The sequence below is a fragment of the Monodelphis domestica genome, chromosome 6, assembly GCF_027887165.1.
Source record: "Monodelphis domestica isolate mMonDom1 chromosome 6, mMonDom1.pri, whole genome shotgun sequence".
In the NCBI taxonomy this organism is placed as follows: domain Eukaryota; kingdom Metazoa; phylum Chordata; class Mammalia; order Didelphimorphia; family Didelphidae; genus Monodelphis; species Monodelphis domestica.
The window spans coordinates 309,307,209-309,326,000 of NC_077232.1; the positions used below are offsets into that span (position 1 = coordinate 309,307,209).

An 18,792-nucleotide genomic window follows, 5' to 3' on the forward strand; every position below is an offset into this window, starting at 1 on the left:
TATATACTTTTGAAAAGGGGAGCTATATGCAGGAGATTTGTGGTTTCATTAGATGTGTTACACCTCATTTTCTGTTCCACTTTTTATATGGAAATGCTTTCCTTTGGAGAAGTTCATTAGAAAAAAAATAAAGTTTTTAAGACTACTAAGTTTCCTACTCCCAAGTCACAGTCCTTTGGGCTAATTAACAATTCCGTTTTATTGCTTTAGAGCTTCTCTTACACTATTACTGCTCTTCTCTGTATTTTATCATTACCAGGTTTAATAATTACCATTTTGTAATATTGCCTTCCTTCAAGCTCCCACCTGCCCCCCCCAATATCCTTGAGATTCTTGACCTTTATTCTATTGGTTAGAGTTCTCAAACTTTTGAGGGATGTGGTCCTTTTTTGTCATCTTGTTGGACCTCTCTTAATATTTTAAAATAATGAAAGACAATACTAAATTTTAAGTAGAGGTTGATAAAAATAAAGATGCAATCTTTTTCCATCTAAATTCACAACCCCCTGAAAAACTATTCTTTGTCCCCTAAGGACCTAACCATGAGCAGTTAATATCTCCAGGTGTCTTCATTTTTGTAAAGAGCCGTTTGTATTTGTATTCTCTTTCTTCTGTGTTTTGTTAGGAATATATTGAAGGGCTAGTTTTTCTGGGTTCATTTTATACCCAGCTGCTTTACTGAAGTAATGAACTGAATTCCATTTAGTTGTCTCTTTAGTAAATCTAACAAATCCATTTTTTTCTCCTCTTTTTCTATGCTTATTCTCTCATTTGTTCCTTATTGCTATTGCTAGCATTTCTAGAATTATATCCACATAAGAGTGGGGTAGCTTATCTTATTTTTTTTTAAGCCTTACCTTCTGTCTTGGAATCAGTATTGTGTATCGGTTCCAAAGCTAGACTGTGGGGGCCTATTTGAACTCAGGACCTCTTGTTTCTGGACTTTGCTCTTAATCCACTGAACCACCTACCTGCCCCCTCTTGATTATATTTTTAAAAGATTTACTGTTTCTCCATATTACAATTAATGTTGGATTTTGGTTATCAATAGATGCTATTTACCAGAGCAAGGATTATTCATATACTTTTTAATATTCTTTACATAAAGGGATGTTGGATTTTGGCAAAACCTTTTTCTGCCCTTTACTGATAATGATCTTATGATTTTTGTTGTTTTATTACTAATCTGATTTATTCTGTGTGTTGTCATTTTCAGTTGTGTTCAATTCTCTGTAACCCCATTTGGAATTTTCTTCATAGAGATAGATACTGGAGTGGTTTTCCATTTCCTTCTTCATGTCATTTTACAGACGAGAAAACTGAGGCAAATAGGGTTAAGTGACTTGCCCAGGGTCACACAACTAGTAAGAATCTGAAGCCAGATTTGAACTGAGAAAGATGAATCTTGATTCCAGGCCCAGCACTCTACTGTGCCATCCTTGTTCAGTTTTCCTAATAATGAAACAACCCTATATCACTATGTAAATCAATCCTCGTCATAAGGTATTGTCTCTTTGGTATGGTATTGGAGCCTCTATGCAAATTTTGGTTCATTCTGTATTGATAGTCCATAGAGATACTAGTCTGGGTTTTTTGGTTTCATGTCTTCCTGGTTTAGGCATTATTACCAAATTTTTGTCCACGAATGAGTTTGGTAGAATCTCTTCTTGTTTGCAAACGATTTATATAATAACAGAATTAAGTATTCTTTGTTAAATAGAATTTCTCAGTCTATCTTAGTTCAGTCATTTTTTTCTTTTGGGGAGTTCCTTTAAGACTTTTCCAATTTTTGTTGTTTGGGTTGTATAAATTCCTAATTATTTTGTCCTATGATAGAAATATTTTGTTTTTATAAAGATTTGTCCATTTCATTGACAGTAGCAGTTTTAAAAGCATGTAATTGGGCAACAGTTATAATTTTCCATATTTCACTCTAATTTGTTGTGACTTTCATTTTTGTTGTTGATGCTTTTCTCTTCAATTTAAAAATTTTTTATTTTTGTGTTTACATAGGAATTTTAAAATATATTTTTACTTTTTAAAAAATTTTAAATTCTGTACCTCATTCACTGATTTGTTCTTTCTCTCTTTTGATGATGTGAGTGTTTAAATATATAAATTCTCCCTTCAGGCTGCGTTGACTTCCTTTCAGAAGTTCTTGGCATATGTCTTATTTCAATGTCATTTTCTCTAGATATCTGCTGTTGCTGGTTTTTCTTCTTTGACCCACTGTTTCTTGAGGATTAAATAATCTGTGTTTTTCTCAGTTTCCATGCTTGCATTTCAGAGTTTCTACTATTTTCTTCAGGAATGAATGAAAGATAATCTCTGTTTCTTATAGTTCCTTTTTCCCTTCTGTAGGATTATATTCAGTTTTGCAAGTTGTTAGTGGAGTATTCATTTCCAGTGGATCCTGGTAAGTTGCTCTTTTACTATTTTTAATTTGAAGTGAAAATTCTGGATTTTAGGTGTGACACCCTCTGGATGTTTTCCATTTGAGATTCTTTTTGACTGGTCACCAGTGGGTTCTTTCCATCCTTGCTTAGCCCTCTGGTACTAATTGATCTGGATAGTTTTCTTTTATGTTTTCTTGAACTAGGTTCAAGTGTCCCAGGCTTTTGTTTGGTCATGCATTTCATGAAGTTTGATGATTCTTAATTTTCTCTCTTCAACTTGTTTTTCAGTTCATTTGGTTTTGTTAGTAGATACCTTAGGGGTTTATTCTTTTTTCTTCTCAATTTTTTGATTCTGCATAAATATTTCATCTTGTCTAATAGAATCATTAATTATAATTAATATTTCTTTTTCATTCATTATTTTTTCAAGATGTCTTACTACATTGAAAACATTTTCTATCTTTTCCCCTAATCTATTTGCTCTCTCTTCCATTTTTCTTTCTGGATTCTTAATTTTTGCATATTTCATTTAAAATTGTTTTTCTTCCAAAAGGTTTTGTAGTCTTTGGGACCAAGGCACACCCCCCATCCCCAAGGTTTGGCTTGTACTTCTTCCTGCGACATCACTTTCTTCTAGGTTTCTGGGATTTCTCTTGGTCCGTATTACATTGAGTTTTAACCTTAAATCTTCATTTGGGATTTCGTATTTGCTCTCCTCTGGCCCTCTTGGCTGGGGTGGGTAGTGTCCTTAGTCTGGGTGCTACCCTCCTGTCTCCTCTGCTCTCAGGCTTCTGCCCTTATGTCCCTTCAGCAGCCACCCCACGTGCTGGGTTGGCCATCTCTTGCTGGATTCCCAGGGTCTCTGGGGGCCGAGATCTGGCTTCAGCTCCCTTCTGGGCCAGCCCCGTCGGGGAGCTCCTTGTCCCCCTGAGCTTGAGGCTGGCAAGACCTCCAGGGGCTTGGGTCCGTCCCGGCTCACAGTTTCCATGGCGTGCCCCTGGAGGAGCCTACTTGTGTTTCTTTGTAGTTGTCATAGGCCTTTCTGGGGATCCATTTCAGGTGCTCACTGGGGTTTGGGTTCAGAGATGTACTGTGCAACCTTCCTTTCAGTTTTGCGTTCTCTCTCCTGCCTCGCCTCCTTCCTTACGGAGAAAACAAGAAAAACGGGCCTCTTCACACGGGGCCAGATTTTGGTGTCGGCTCGCTTTCTCTTCACCGTAGGCAAGCCCTGTTCGAGAAGGGTATTTTCAAAGGGAAAGAGACAGTATGGTTAGACATTCGGTTCTCTAGCAGGGGGTGGAATTGGAGGTACCTCCAGAAAGCTCAAGCCGGCCTAGCTGGGGATAATTCAGGCTCTGCTGGTTCATCTGCGAGGACCCCACCGCTGCGTCCCTTCTAGTAAAACGAGCACTAGCGTCAGCAGCCGTGGCCACGGCCTGCCTCTCCCCTTTAGTAGCTATTTGACCTTGACCAGTACGAAGCCCCTACTATGTGCCAGGTGCTGTGCTGAGCCCTGGGGATGCTGGAGGATTGCTCAAGCAAGCCACTCTGTAAACGCATACAGGAAGAGAGCAACAGGAAATAAAGGGAGGGAGGGCTTCCTGCGCCAGGCGGGACTGGGGAGAAGCTGGAGGTGAGACGGGAGAGCAGAGGGCTCCAGGCCAGAGGGGCCCCCAGAGAGAATGCTGTCCACATGGCTCTATCACAGAGTGCCTGTGAGAGGAGCACCCTCTGCCTGAAAAGTCCTGCAACCCTCTGAAAATGAGACCACAGTGCCCAGATTGTGCCTGAACTCTTGAGCCGGGCAGGCTGTCCTGAGGGGGAGACCCCTGCCCCCTGGAACTAACCCCAGAGGGAGTCATGCTGAATCCCAGACATCGCTGCACCCCCAGAGACGACGCTTCTAGAACTCAACATTGACCTTCAGCCCCCTGCCCAGCAGCTACCCTCTCCTGGGTGGGGAGAGCCCACTTAGGCAGAATCCCAGGCTGGGCCTGCCATGTTGCGGCCCCATTTGCAGTTTTCTCGGCCTCCTTCTCCACATGGGGGTTCTGAGGCCTACAGGCTTAAGTGACGGTCCGGGCTCCCACGGCTAGTACCAGTACACGTCTGCTCCCCCCAGCTCTTGCTCTAAACAGCGCTAACAAACCAGTCTAGCCCTGCACCTCTGTTCCAGCCTCCACTCCAAGCACACGGCTAGCCTTGCACTCAGTAAACAGAAATCGCCCGTCAAGCCTCCCTAAACCTTGTACCCCCCAGGGAACTCGATGCCGTTCCTCCCACAAGACACCCTCTCTCCGCCTCGGCCAAGGACAGCGCTCTTGCTCTCTGCGTCCCAGACTGGTAGAGGGCCTGCCACCGGGGGGCTTCCTCGGGGTGCTCTGGGGAGAGCCTACGAATCTCCTGGCCGCGGGCCCTTCCAGAGACTTCCCAGATCAGCGTCCATCAGGAGGGCATCATCATTCCTTGTCCTTGGTCTCCACCACTACGGCATCCCCTTTGGAGCACAGCTCTGGGGTGTTTGTCCTCCGGTCCCCTGTGCTAGCACACAGCACGCTCTTCTGTCTGTGGAGCCACTCACAGGGACTCCTCAGCAACTGCTGTGTCATCTTAGCAAGGGACTAGATAGGTGTTCGAGGGGGTTTGGTGGGAGTTTTTCCTGTTTCAGGATCTGTTTTAGTCGGAGGAGGGAGAGGGGGTGTATCAGTAGGGTTGCCAAAGAAAGGAAAAAAGGGTCACTCAAATGTAAATGCACGGAAGAAGGAAAAAGACCAGAAGAGAAAGCTTAAAAAGCACACGTTAAATGCATTGCACGCTTTAAAAAGAACAGCAAGCTGAATTGCCGGCTTCGTTTGGTGTTTAAGTTTGTTGTAGGAGACCTCGGCGAATCTGGTTCTGGAGGGCACCCTCTCGAGGAATGACCAGGCTCCCTGGATACCTAAACATAGAAAGCCGTATTGAGCTGAATGGCCGGGAGACGTGCAGGTACAGCTGCCTCTCGGAAGGGAAGGCTCCAGGATTTTTATACCTTCAAGGAACAGAGATGGGGAAGGGGACAGAGAAAAGGACTAAGGGGTATTCCCTTGGCATCTAGAGGAGAAGCGCAGGGATGTTTGAGATGCAAATAGAAGTTGTGCCAAAAACTTATCAAAAGTCTAGAGGAAATGCTCCTAAAACCGAAGGCCTTTGATCGCGCAGTTGGCATCAGGGCCCGCTTTCTTTAGCCAGCACTGCAGGGGACCAGGATTGGGATATTCCTCACGTATTCTCTGACCTGGGATTCCTCGAGAGACTTGGGGTGTCCCAGGGGACCTGTCCCCCCATACCAAGCTCAGAATTTTTAAAACAAAATTAATTTTTTAAAATGGAGTCAGATTTGTACTAAAAGCAATGCAATGATCCAGGACAATGCTGAGGGGACTTATGAAAAAGAATGCTATCCACATCCAGAGAAAGAACTGTGGGAACAAAAATCCAGAAGAAAACATGTGGTTTATCAGTTGTTTATATGGGTATATGTTGGGGGGGGGGGTTGGTTTTAAACGATTACTCTTACAAAAATGAATAATTTGGAAATAGGTTTGAGGGATAATGTATGTATAACCCAGAGGAATTGTCGACTCTGAGGGGGGGAGGGATGATGATTTGACTACAGAGAAGTAGGGGAAGACTTGTGTGTGCCAATGCACAGTGAAAAAAGCAGAACCCAACAAGCAGAGAGATGAGAAGGAACTGCCCTTCCTTCTTAGCGAGGCATGGGGACTCTTGGTGTCCCAGGAAACATGGTTAATGGAGCTGGTTGGTCTTACTGGACTTTGTCAGGGTGGGGAATAACAGATGGACTTCTGGAAGGAGGGTCAGAGGAGAGGAATCTACTGGAAGATGAAGGTCACATTTTTGTTGGAGAGTTTTTGCAGAGTTGCTGCATTCGCTTCTGTCTTTTTGTGAAGACATATTAGTAAAATTTAGTTTTCTTGAGGCATTGAGCTTAAGATTTGAACTTTTCCACATAAAACAATGTCAAGATTTGGGGATTAGTAATATCAATTTATAATTAGAATAATTTCTCATTGTAGGTTTTCTCAGTTTTTGGCGTGGCAATTTGGCAAATGTTATTCGATATTTTCCAACACAAGCTCTAAACTTTGCTTTTAAGGACAAATACAAACAGATTTTCATGTCAGGAGTTAACAAAGATAAACAGGTAATTCTATTTTAATATTTCTAACATTTAAAATATCTCAGATTATTGTTACATTTGAGATTTAATTTAGGACCTTTTTAACTAGCCTTGCAAATATATATATATATATGAAACGAAAAGCTAATACTAACGGGAGAATACTTAAGTCTTAAAAAGCAAGGATTGCATCTAACTACTTCTCATTATTTTTTTACAATTTCTTTACTATTTTATATAGTAAGTATTATGTGCCAGTGACCAGCCTTGGAGCCAGGAAGTCCTGGTTTCAAGTCTAGTCTTTGACATATATTAACTGTGTAACCCTTAGGCAAGTCACTTAACCTCTGAATACTTTCTAATGAGAAAATCGCTAGCATTTATAGAGCACTTTAAGGTTTGCAAGGCAATTACCATATGTTATCTCATTTTATCCTCACCACAACCCTGTGAAGTAGGAATCTATTCCCATTTACAGATGAGGAAACTGAGGCCAAGAGAAGTTAAATGTCTGAGGTGAGATTTGAACTCCGCTCTTCCTTAGTCCAAGATCAGCACTCTCCCCAGTCTATGGTGCAGAGAAGGTGGTGACCCACAGTGGCAGAGGAAATTGCCTCATCTTTATGTGCACTGTATCAAGAAATCACAGGTCCAGTCTCCTGTCCTATTTCTGTTATGTGTAATATTTCTGTCTTCTTAGTGTTATGCCAACATTTATATGATTAATATTTCAAATCTTTGAAGTTTCCTACCATAACAGTTCATGAATTTTAATCATTAAATACGTGCTTTTATCGTTAAAACTTTAAAAGTTATGTAAGTTTATTCTATGTTGTGTAAAAAGACTTCTTGCTTTTTCATGGGGAACCCTTCTTTGATTGAGTTAATATCAGATTCTTACATTTTCAAAGAAAGCTGCGTAGAACCAGGTAGCCATATTTTGTTTCCACAGAGCATATATTTTATAAACTTTCTTATTATAGATCACTTTAGTGTTCTTCCAGGATTCAAATATAAGTAATCATCTATCAGAATATTAAAGCTAATGAGAATGATACAATGAAAACTATCTGTTAACATCTCTCAGACTTGTCTACTTAGGAATAATAAGTAGTCGTTTGAGGGCAGCTGGATGGCTCGGTGGACAGAGAGAAACAGGCCTGAAGATGGGAGGTCCTGGGTTCAAGAGTGGCCTCAGATACTTCCCAGCTTTGTGACCCTGGGCAAGCCACTTAACCCCCACTACCTAGCCCTTGCTCCTCTACCTTGGTTTTTAATTCTAAGACAGAAGGCAGGGGGTTTTTAAAAGGATAATAAATTGAAGCTGGGACCGTGAGGTGAACCACGTGGGATGAAATAGCTTCAGAGATACAAAAAGGACCTCAGAGGTCTTCTTTAGTCCCACCTCCAGTTTTACAGGGGAGGCTGCTGAGGCCCGCAGAGCCAGGCTAGAGCCAAGGCCTCCTCACTGCCCATCTGGCACACATTTCCTCTCTGGCCAGCCAGTTGCCTGCGTTGTCCAGATTTGGGAATACTAAAGGAATAGGAATGTGAAAGTATATCCTGAAGGCCGCAGAGGGTGGAGCACAGAATCCTGGAGCCCGCAGAAAGTGCCTTCAGACATACAAGCTTTGTGAAAGTGAATATATGAAAAGGGCCGCGCAAACTGGGGAGAGCACCACATACGTTTTAACCGTTATGATTAGGCCGACATTAGCATAGGTCTAGAGATAAGGACAGGCTCTTAAACTCCGACACCAGTTTCCTGCCTCCTCAGTAAATGAGTCACAGAAGTGTTGTGAGGACCAAGGAGATACTATGGACAGCGCTTTGTGAAGCTTGGAGCGCTCTATAAATGGTACTACAGTTATTGTTGTTGTCCACATCTGTGCTTAAAATTACAGTTGTTAAACTTGGCTAAACTTTGTTGTGTAAGTCTTGATTAGTGAGCACTTACCAGTTCTTTTCTAATGCTTGTCCTAATTAATTAATTTTTGTGATTAATATCTTTCAGTTCTGGAGGTGGTTTATGGCTAATCTAGCCTCAGGCGGAGCTGCAGGGGCGACATCCCTATGTGTGGTGTATCCACTAGATTTTGCCCGAACTCGATTAGGGGCTGATATTGGAAAAGGTATGGATGGACGGCATTTGGAAAAAGAGCAGCACTCTCGTTTGTGAATTTCCACGTGTGCATGCCTGGGTTCCTGTTAGACGGGAAATGCAGTCAGATAGAATTGATGATTTCCTGACCTTTCTGTTCCCAACCTTGTATTTAACTGATTTCCCTCATAAAATACATCGCCGCATGGTTTGTGGCCTTTTTCTTCCTTCCAAAATGTAAAGAAAACGTTTAGTCTGAAGCCACAAAGGATCAACAAAACTACTGTTTTGCCAAGCTTGACACTCTTTTGATGCTCCAGACACCTCTTGTGAGGCTAATAGCCATTTGAAAAGCAAGCCATTTGTTTGAGAATAGAATGATCACCAGAGGCCAAATGTACTTCTGTGATCATTTTGAAGAATTAATTCAGTTGACTTTAATGTGATATAAACATACAAACATACACACATTTAATGTAAAAGTCAAATAATGTAGAATTAAAATAACATTCCATATTATGAAGGTTTTCCATTTTTAACTCCAAAAAAAAGGTTAAACAATTTTGTAGACATCTCAAAAATATTTTCAATTTACAGCATATTAACCCAAAAATCCTCTTACAACTTTAGGTTCACATATTTTGACTTAGAAATATTTTGTGATTATATTAATGAGTTTTGCACACATTAAGACCCAAGTACAAAATAATTTTAACATTTTAGCCCAAAACAAATGTTTTGTGGATAAATTTTTTTAAGATATTCTTTAGAATGTTAACATTAAAACATGCTAGAGAGAATTGGACTTATTCTGTAGTTTTTATTTTTTAAGTAGATACGATTTTATCCTTTGAGAATCTAATGCAGATATTTGGAGACAGGTCTAGTGTTCATTCTGACAACTATTTTATATCAACTTTTGTTATAAATATGTTTACAAAGTAAAAATTCTTACTGTGTAATATTAGAACTGAGGTAGAAATGAACCGCCCAACTAAATGCTATTGAACTTTCTTAGAAACTCAAAATGTAGCCCACCACATATCCCTTTTTTTTTAAGTCTTGATGTGTTTCCCTGCTTCTGAAAGCTAGTTATACTTGACACGTATGTTATAATAATTCATTCTGCATTTAGTAATAGAGTGATGCCAGTTATCTCCAGTTGAATGGAAAAGATAGCCATAAGAGAAGCATTTGGTGCTTTATCTGACTCTCAAAAGCACTTATTTGCACTGTGGAGTAATTGATCTAGGATCAAAGGACCTGGATGCAAATCACTCTTCTGATTTTGATTACTTGGGTGACCTTGGGCTGAATTTCCTTGACCCTCAATTTGCTTCTGTGTAAAACAGGGAAGCTAGCTAGGCCAAATAGCCACAGAGGTCTTTTCCAGCTCCAGCTCTGTGATCCTATTTATTTTTGTTTATTTGTAAATAAAGTTCCTTGAAGTCAGGAATAGATTTCCCATACAGTGAATACTGAATGTGTACTACACATACACTTTTCTTTGTTAGAGAACATATGGATTTTCTTATCTGAGATTACAGCACTTTAATTTAGATCATATTTTCTTTACACATTAATGTTTCAGATAAAAATCAATTAAATGTACTTTGTACGGATCATTTTCTTTGTTCTTTAGATTGCTTGTTAGGTTGCAGTTCAAAAATTAAAATGTGGAATTTTAAATCACAAATTAAGTCATTAGTTTAAGTTTTTAAAAAGCCATTTGCCTAATTCTTACAGACGATGTGGGGCTTATTAGAAATATGTTTTATTTTAGGTCTTGAAGAACGGCAGTTCAAAGGTTTAGGTGATTGCATTGTCAAGATAGCAAAATCTGATGGCATCACTGGTTTATACCAAGGATTTGGGGTTTCTGTTCAAGGTATCATTGTGTATCGAGCCTCCTATTTTGGATCTTATGACACAATTAAGGTAATTTTCTCATTTTATTTCTGCAGTAACTATTTTTGTAAATGAATCTTAAGTTTTAGAATTTTTATTAGGTATGTTTAATTAGATAAACAATATGTACTTGAAAGGAATATGAGTGGTTCTCTTAAAACTTTTTTGTTGATCTAAATCAGAGGCAAAATTCCTGAATGAGGCCCAAAGCAGATGAAAGCTTAATTTCTACTTTGGCGATGTTTAACCAAAACCCAGTATATTATATATAATGTTAATTTGTGGTTTCCTAAATTAATAAGCAACCTTCAGAAATGGTTTTCTATTTAAATTTGATACAACTGATCTAAGTTATTCTCAAGTATCTAAATTTGAATATTTTTCATTGCCCATTTAATTCCAATATGGTTAAACCTGTCACAACATGCTTCTTGAGGTTAGCACATCCATCTAATAAGCTAATCATTAACAGTAATGCTGTGTATCATTAAAATATGTCCTCTGCTGTTAATTCACTAAATTCACAGTATAAGAAACTCTGCCATAGTGACTGGTTATTTGAAATCCTTGACACTTTTTCCTCCGAGATATGATGTTTTTGGTCTCTATTTAATTTGTCCATGTTATCCTCTTTTTTGTGGGCTGAACATAGGTTATTTTTAGCTCTTAATTGTAGTGTGCTAAAGCAGGGAATCTATTATTATTTTTCTCTTAATAATGTTTGTAAGCAAAAAAAAAAAAGGTTTGCAAATCCCTTTACAAATATTATTTTATTCTATCCTCACAAAAACATCCCTAATCCCCATTTTACAGATCAGGAAATTGAGGCAAACAGTCTAAGTGACATACCCAGGGTCTCATTGCTACTGGGTCTCAGAGGTAGGGTTTGATCTCAGATCTTCCTGATTCCAGGCCCTTATACATTGGGCACCATGACTCCTCCAGTAGTTCCTTACACTCTGTTCAGTGAGAGTGATGGGATCTGAGTTCCACAGCATGCAGTGGTCACAGCCTCCAGGGCCCTTTCCACCAGGTCAGCGGTGGGTACTCCCCCGACAGCTGTCTTACCTCATGGGGGCAGTGATGGGCATGCACTGCCCTGGCCCCTCAAGTTCCCAGTGAATTTTCCCAGCTCTGTATGAGAGTAGTTTGGAAGCCTCTGCCATGTAGTTTTGTGACTTTCCAAAGTTAAGCCAACTCTGAGTAGAGCTTTCTTTCCTCATTAGGGCTTATTGGCAAATCCAAGGGACACCCCATTCCTTGTGTCCTTTTTCATCGCTCAAGTTGTAACTACTTGCTCCGGAATAATCTCTTATCCCTTTGACACCGTCAGAAGGCGCATGATGATGCAGGTATTTGGCTTTATTTTTGTAAGTCATCTGAACTGATTTTAGTCATTTCAGAAAATAGTTTACTTTTACTAATACATGTAAAAAAATGGACATCTTGCCTTCTGTACTAAAATCAGTATTGCGTACTTGGTTCAAGGCAGAAGAATGGTAAGGGCTAGGCAATGAGTGTTAAGTGACTTGTTCAAGGTCACACAACTAGGAAGTGATCAGATTTTAAACCAGGACCACCCGTGTCTGGGCCTGACTCTCAATCCACTGTGCTACCCAGCTGCCTCCTAAATATTCTTTTTAAAACCTTTTTACTTCCAAGTGCTCTCTCCTTCTCTTCCCTCCCACCTCCCTGAGACAACAAGTAGTTGGATATAGCAGTCATACAGAACATATTTCCATATTAGTCATATTACTTTTTAAAAATACACAGGGGAGTCAAGATGGCAGTGTAGAGGCAGCAAACGTTCATACCTCTGAAAACCCTTCCTTACCAATTACAAACTAAATGCTCCCAGGGGACTGAAAATCAAGCCTAACAACAAGACAGAGCCCTCCTGCTAGACTCAACTTAAAAGGTATGCCCCTAAAAGCCAGAATTCAAGAACACTCTGGTTTAAGGGGAAGGAAGAAGGAAGGTCCTGGGACCCCTCACCCAGAAGACTAAACCTCCAGCTGCAGATGGAACCTCTGGGCAGGCAAAGGCGCTGGTCTGGAGGGAGTACCTTGCGGGCAAAGCTGTGCCAGGCTCAGAGCGTCCAACACAGGCAGTGGGGAAACAGATGGAGAATAAAAGCAGAGGGCAGAGTGGGCAGAAGTTGCAGCAGCGGAGACACTTCATATGCCCCCCCTTCCCTTACTGAGGTTTTGGCCTGCACATCCAGCAACCCAGCTGGACTTAATCCCATCAAAGCCTTCAGAGGGCAGGGAAGAAAAAGCTCCAAAACCTCTCCTCCACAGACTGCACTGAGAGATTTGCTGACAAAACTCCAATGCTGAAGGCAGAAAAAAAAGCCCAAAACCTCAAAAAAAAATGAGGAGCAAGAGCTCAAGCAACTGCAGGGAATAAAGAAGGGGTAAATATGAGCTAACAACAGAAAAAGAAAAAGATATTGCAATTGACAACTTCTATACAGACAATGAGCAAATGGAATAGAGAAGGATGATGGAACACCAAGCCAAAAAAAATACACAGAAAACCCAGCAAATTGGATACAGGCTCTGGAAAAACTCAAAATACAATTCAAAACACAATTAAGAGAGGCTGAAGACAACTGGGAAAAGAACTTAAAAACTAAGATAAGTCATCTGGAAAGAGGCACTTGAACTAAAAAAATAAAATAGTGTCTTGAAAGTCAAAATCAACCAACTTGAAAATGAGACAAAGGAGATGAAAGATGAGGCAAAGAGAATGAAAGATGCCCTCCAAAGAAAATCAGACCAGGAGGAGGATGACCAAAAAGCCAGGGATGAAATCCAGTCTTTAAGAACCAGAATACAACAACTAGAGTCAAGTGACTTCCAAGTCAGCAGGACACTATAAAACAAAATCAATAGAATGAAAAAAATTGAGGAAAATATGAAGCATCTCATTCACAAAACAGAATATTTAGAAAATCATTCCAGGAGGGACAACTTAAGAATCATTGGTCTACCAGAAGACAATGACAAAAGAAAAAGCCTGGACATCATACTACAAGAAATTATCCAATAAAACTGCCTCTATTCTAGAACAAGAGGGAAAAGTGGAGATTGAAAGAATCCACAGATCACCTCCTGTACTTAATCCCCAACTGACAACACCCAATCTCCTTAATGAATATAGATGCAAAAATCTTAAATAGGATACTAACAAAAAGACTCCAGCAAGTGATCACGAGGGTTATTCACTATAGATAGGATTCATACCAGGAATGCAAGAATGGTTCAATATTAGGAAAACTATCCACATAATTGACCATATTAAAAAGCAAACTGACAAAAATCACATGATTATCTTAATAGATGCAGAAAAAGCCTTTGACGAAATACAACACTCATTCCTATTGAAAACACTAGGAAGCATAGGAATAGAAGGACCTTGCCTAAAAATAATAAAAACAGTATATATCTAAAACCATCAGCAAACATCATCTGCAGTGGGGACAAACTAGAAGCCTTCCCAGTAAGATCAGGAGTGAAACAAGGATACCCGTTACCACCTCTATTATTTAACATTATATTAGAAACACTAGCTATAGCAATTAGAGAAGAAACAAATTGAAGGTATTAAAATAGACAATGAGGAGACCAAGCTATCACCCTTTGCAAATGATATGAGGTCTACTTAAAGAATCCCATTTAAATTCCATTTAAAATCACCCTAGACAATATAAAATACTTAGGAATCTGTCTGCCGAGACAAACACAGGAACTATATGAACACAACTACAAAGCACTCTCCACACAATTAAAACTAGATCTAAACAATTGGAAAAACATTGATTGCTCGTGGGTGGGACAAACTAGCATAATAAAAATGACCATCCTACCCAAACTTATTTACTTATTTACTGCCATAACCATTAAACTACCAAAAAACTTTTTTAGTGAATTAGAAAAAAACATAACAAAGTTCATTTGGAAGAACAAAAGATCAAGGATATCCAGGGAAATCATGAAAAAAAGTGCGAAGGAAGGAGGCCTTGCAGTCCCAGATCTCAAACTATATTATAAAGCAGTGATCATCAAAACAATTTGGTACTGACTAAGAGACAGAAAGGAAGATCAGTGGAACAGACTTGGGGTAAGTGACCTCAGCAAGACATTCTATAATAAGCCCAAAGATCCCAGCTTTTGGGACCAAAACCCACTATTTGATAACTGCTGGGAAAATTAGAAGACAGCATGGGAGAGATTAGGTTTGGATCAACATCTCATACCCTACACCAAGATAAACTCAGAATGGGTGAATGACTTGAATATAAAGAAGGAAACTATAAGCAAATTAGGTGAACACTGAATTGTATACATGTCAGACCTTTGGGAAAGGAAAGACTTTAAAACCAAGCAAGAGCTAGAAAAAAATCACAAAATGTAAAATAAATAATTTTGATTACATCAGATTAAAAAGGTTTTGTACGAATAAAACCAATGCAACCAATTAGAAGGGAAGCAACAAATTGGGAAATAATCTTCATAACAAAAACCTCTGACAGAGGTCTAATTACTCACATTTATAAAGAGCTAAACCAATTGTACAAAAAATCAAGCCATTCTCCAGCTGATAAATGGGCAAGGGACATGAATAGGCAGTTTCCAGTTAAAGAAATCACAACTATTAATAAGCACATGAAAAAGTGTTCTAAATCTCTTATAATCACAGAGATGCAAATCAAAACAACTCTGAGGTATCACCTCACACCTAGCAGATTGGCTAACATGACAGCAATGGAAAGTAATGAATGCTGGAGGGGATGTGGCAAAGTCGGGACATTGATGCATTACTGGTAGAGTTGTGAATTGATCCATCCATTCTGGAGGGCAATTTAGAACTATGCCCAAAGGGTGCTAAAAGACTGTCTTCCCTTTGATCCAGCCATAGCACTGCTGGGTTTGTACCCCAAAGAAATAATAAGGAAAAAGACTTGTACAAGAATATTCATAGCTGCGCTCTTTGTGGTGGCAAAAAATTGGAAAATGAGGGGATGCCCTTCAATTGGGGAATGGCTGAACAAATTGTGGTATCTGTTGGTGATGGAATACTATTGTGCTCAAAGGAATAATAAAATGGAGGAATTCCATGGGGACTGGAACAACCTCTGGGAAATGATACAGAGTGAGAGGAGCAGAACCAGGAAAACATTGTACACAGTGACTGATAGACTGTTGTACAATCGAATGTAATGGACTTCTCTATTAGTGGCAATGCAGTGATCCTGAACAATTCAGAGGGATCTATGAGAAAGAACACAATCCACATTCAAAGGAAGAACTGGGAGTAGAAACATAGAAGAAAAACAACTGCTTGAATACATGGGTCAAGGGGATATGACTGGGGATGTAGACTCTAAATGAACATCCTAGTGCAAACAACATGGAAATAGGTTCTGGTCAAGGACACATGCAATACCCAATGAAATTGCGCATCGGCTGCAGGAAGGCTGGGAGTGGGGAGGGAGGGAGGGAAATAATGTGATTCTTATAACCAAGGAATAATGTTCTAAATTGACTAAATTAATTAATTAAAAAAAATAAAAAGCAGGGAAAAAATACACGGTTTCAAAAAAAATCAAGAAAAAAGAAAGTAAAACAAAGTTTTGCTTTCACCTGCATTCAGACTCCATCTTGAGGTGGGATGATATTTTTCATTCTTAAGTCCTTCAGAATTGTCTTTAATTGGGGGCAGCTGGGTAGCTCAGTGGATTGAGAGCCCGGCCTAGAGATGGGAGATCCTAGGTTCAAATCTGGCCTCAGACACTTCCCAGCTGTGTGACCCTGGGAAAGTCACTTCATCCCTATTGCCTAGCCCTTACCACTCTTCTGCTTTGGAACCAATACACAGTACTGATTCCAAGACGGAAGGTATGGGTTAAAAAAAAAAAAGAATTGTCTTTAATCATTATGTTGCTGAGTTTAGCCAAGTCCTTTACAGGTGACCATCCCATAGTATTGCTCTTACTTTATAAATGCTGTTCTCCTGGTTCTGCCTACTTCATTTTGTATCAGTTCATGTAAGTCTACAGGTTTTTCTGAAAGCATCCTACAGTCATTTTCCATCACCTTAATATCCCACAACCTGTTCAGCCATTCCAAATGGATGAACATCCCCTCAATTTCCACTTCTTTGCCTCCACAATAGAGTTGCTGTAAATATTTTTGTTTAAGCAGGGATAGGGCCTTTTCACTTTTCTTTGATCTCTTTGGGATATGGATCTAGAAGTGGCATTGCTGGATCAAAAGTTATTCAGGGTATGCCCTTTGAGTATAGTTCCAAATTTCTCTTCAGAATAATTGGACTAGTTTATAACTGCACCAAGAGAGCTTTAGGGTCCTAATTTTTCTACATTCCCTCCATTTGTCATCTTCCTTTTCCATCATATTCTCCAATCTGATAGATATGAAATGATACCCAAGTTGTTTCTATTTGCATTTCTCTAATCTATAGTGATTTAGAGCTTTTTTAAAAAAAAAATAGGACCACAGATAACTGTGTCTACCTTCTCTGAAAATTACCTCTGACCAGATAAATTTGCTATAATAATATCTTCACAGTTTTGATGGCTAACTGTATTTCCTGCCATCTTGTTTTTTGCCTTTGTCCTCTCTCTTCTTTCACCTGTTCCTCCCCAACAGTGTTTTCCTTCTGACTATTACCTCCCCCAATCTGCCCTCCTTTGTAGCTATACCTTCCCCCTTCTCTCATCATTTTCCCTCCTTCCTTGTAGGGTAAGTTAGATCTCTATATTCAAGTGAGTGTTCATGTTATTCCCTCTTTGAATAAATCCTGATGAAAGTCAAATTTAACTGTTAAGCTATGAAGGATTAAACCATTATCAGCAAAGCAAGCCTCCACAATAACCACAGGGGACTCATGAAGAAGATGCCATGCACAGCCACAGAAGGAACTTTTGGAGCCTGAGTACAGATCAGAGCATGCCATCTTCCACCATACTACTTTCATGAGATTTCTTTTATATGTGTGATATGTGACTTCTGTCATGACATGAGAAATATGGAAATATGTATTACATGAAAATATAGATTTAACCCTTGCTGTGGAGAGAAGGGGAAAAGGGAGAAAATTGAATTCTAAAATTTTACAAAACAATTGCCAAAATTTGTTTTTATATGTATAACTGGGGGAAAAAACAGTTTTTTAAAATTGGAGTGGGAGTTATATTTAAACATTGTCTGTCATTGCCCCTGACTTCTTCACTATAAAAACTCTTTTGTACCTCTTTTATTTGAGATAATTTACCTCATTCTACCTCCCCTTTCTCCTTTCTCCTAGTGCATCCCTCTTTCTCACCCCTTTTATTTTGTTAAGATATCCAATCATAGTCACACTTATCCCCTGTGTCTATGTATATTCTTCCTAACTCTTCTAATAATGATAGAATTCGTATTCTTCACATTTAGGAATGTAAACAGTTTAGCCTTATTGAATCACTTATGATTTCTCTTTCGTATTAACCTTTTTATGCATTTCTTGAGTCTTGTATTTGAAAATTGAAAGCTCTATTCAGATTTGGTCTCTTCATCAGGAATGTTTGAAAGTCTTTTGTTTCATTAAATATCTATATTACACTCAATTTTGATCGATAGGTGATCCTGAGTTGTAATCCTTGCTCCTTTGCCCTCCAGAATATCATATTCCAAGCCTTTACATTCATGAATGTAGAAGCTGCTAAATCTTGTTTATCCTGACTATCACTCTTTGATATTTAAATTTTTTCCTTCTGGCTGCTTGTAGTATTTTTCTCCTTGATTTTGGAACTCTGGAGTTTGGGATCTCTTTCTGGAGGTGATCAGTAAATTCTTTCAGTTTCTATTTTACCTTCTAGTTCTAGGATATGAGGACAGTTTTCTTTGATAATTTCTTGAATGATTATGTCTAGGCTCCTTTTTTGATCATGGCTTTCTGGTAGTTAAATAATTCATAAATGATCTCTCCTCGTTCTATTTTCTAGGTTATTTGCTTACATTTTCTATTATTTTTTTTTTTTCATTCTTTTGGTTATGTTTGATTTTTCTTTTTTTGTTATTTTCATGGAGGCATTAGTTTCTACGTATCTGACTCTAATTTTTAAGAAATTTTTTTTCTTTAGTGAGCTTTTAAACTTCTTTTTCCATTTGGCCAGTTCTACTTTTTAAGGAGTTATCCTC

At 39.2% G+C, this 18,792-nt stretch overlaps 1 protein-coding gene across 1 annotated transcript in view; it reads left to right on the forward strand.

Moving 5' to 3' along the window:
* The window catches only part of SLC25A31 (solute carrier family 25 member 31), a 41,173-nt gene that overhangs the window by 17,463 nt on the left and 4,918 nt on the right, over positions 1-18,792 (forward strand). Inside the window, exons 2-5 of the mRNA XM_001363883.4 lie at positions 6,473-6,600; positions 8,591-8,708; positions 10,461-10,615; positions 11,812-11,937. Coding sequence (XP_001363920.1) covers positions 6,473-6,600; positions 8,591-8,708; positions 10,461-10,615; positions 11,812-11,937 — 527 coding nt within the window. The remainder of the gene's footprint in view (positions 1-6,472; positions 6,601-8,590; positions 8,709-10,460; positions 10,616-11,811; positions 11,938-18,792) is intronic.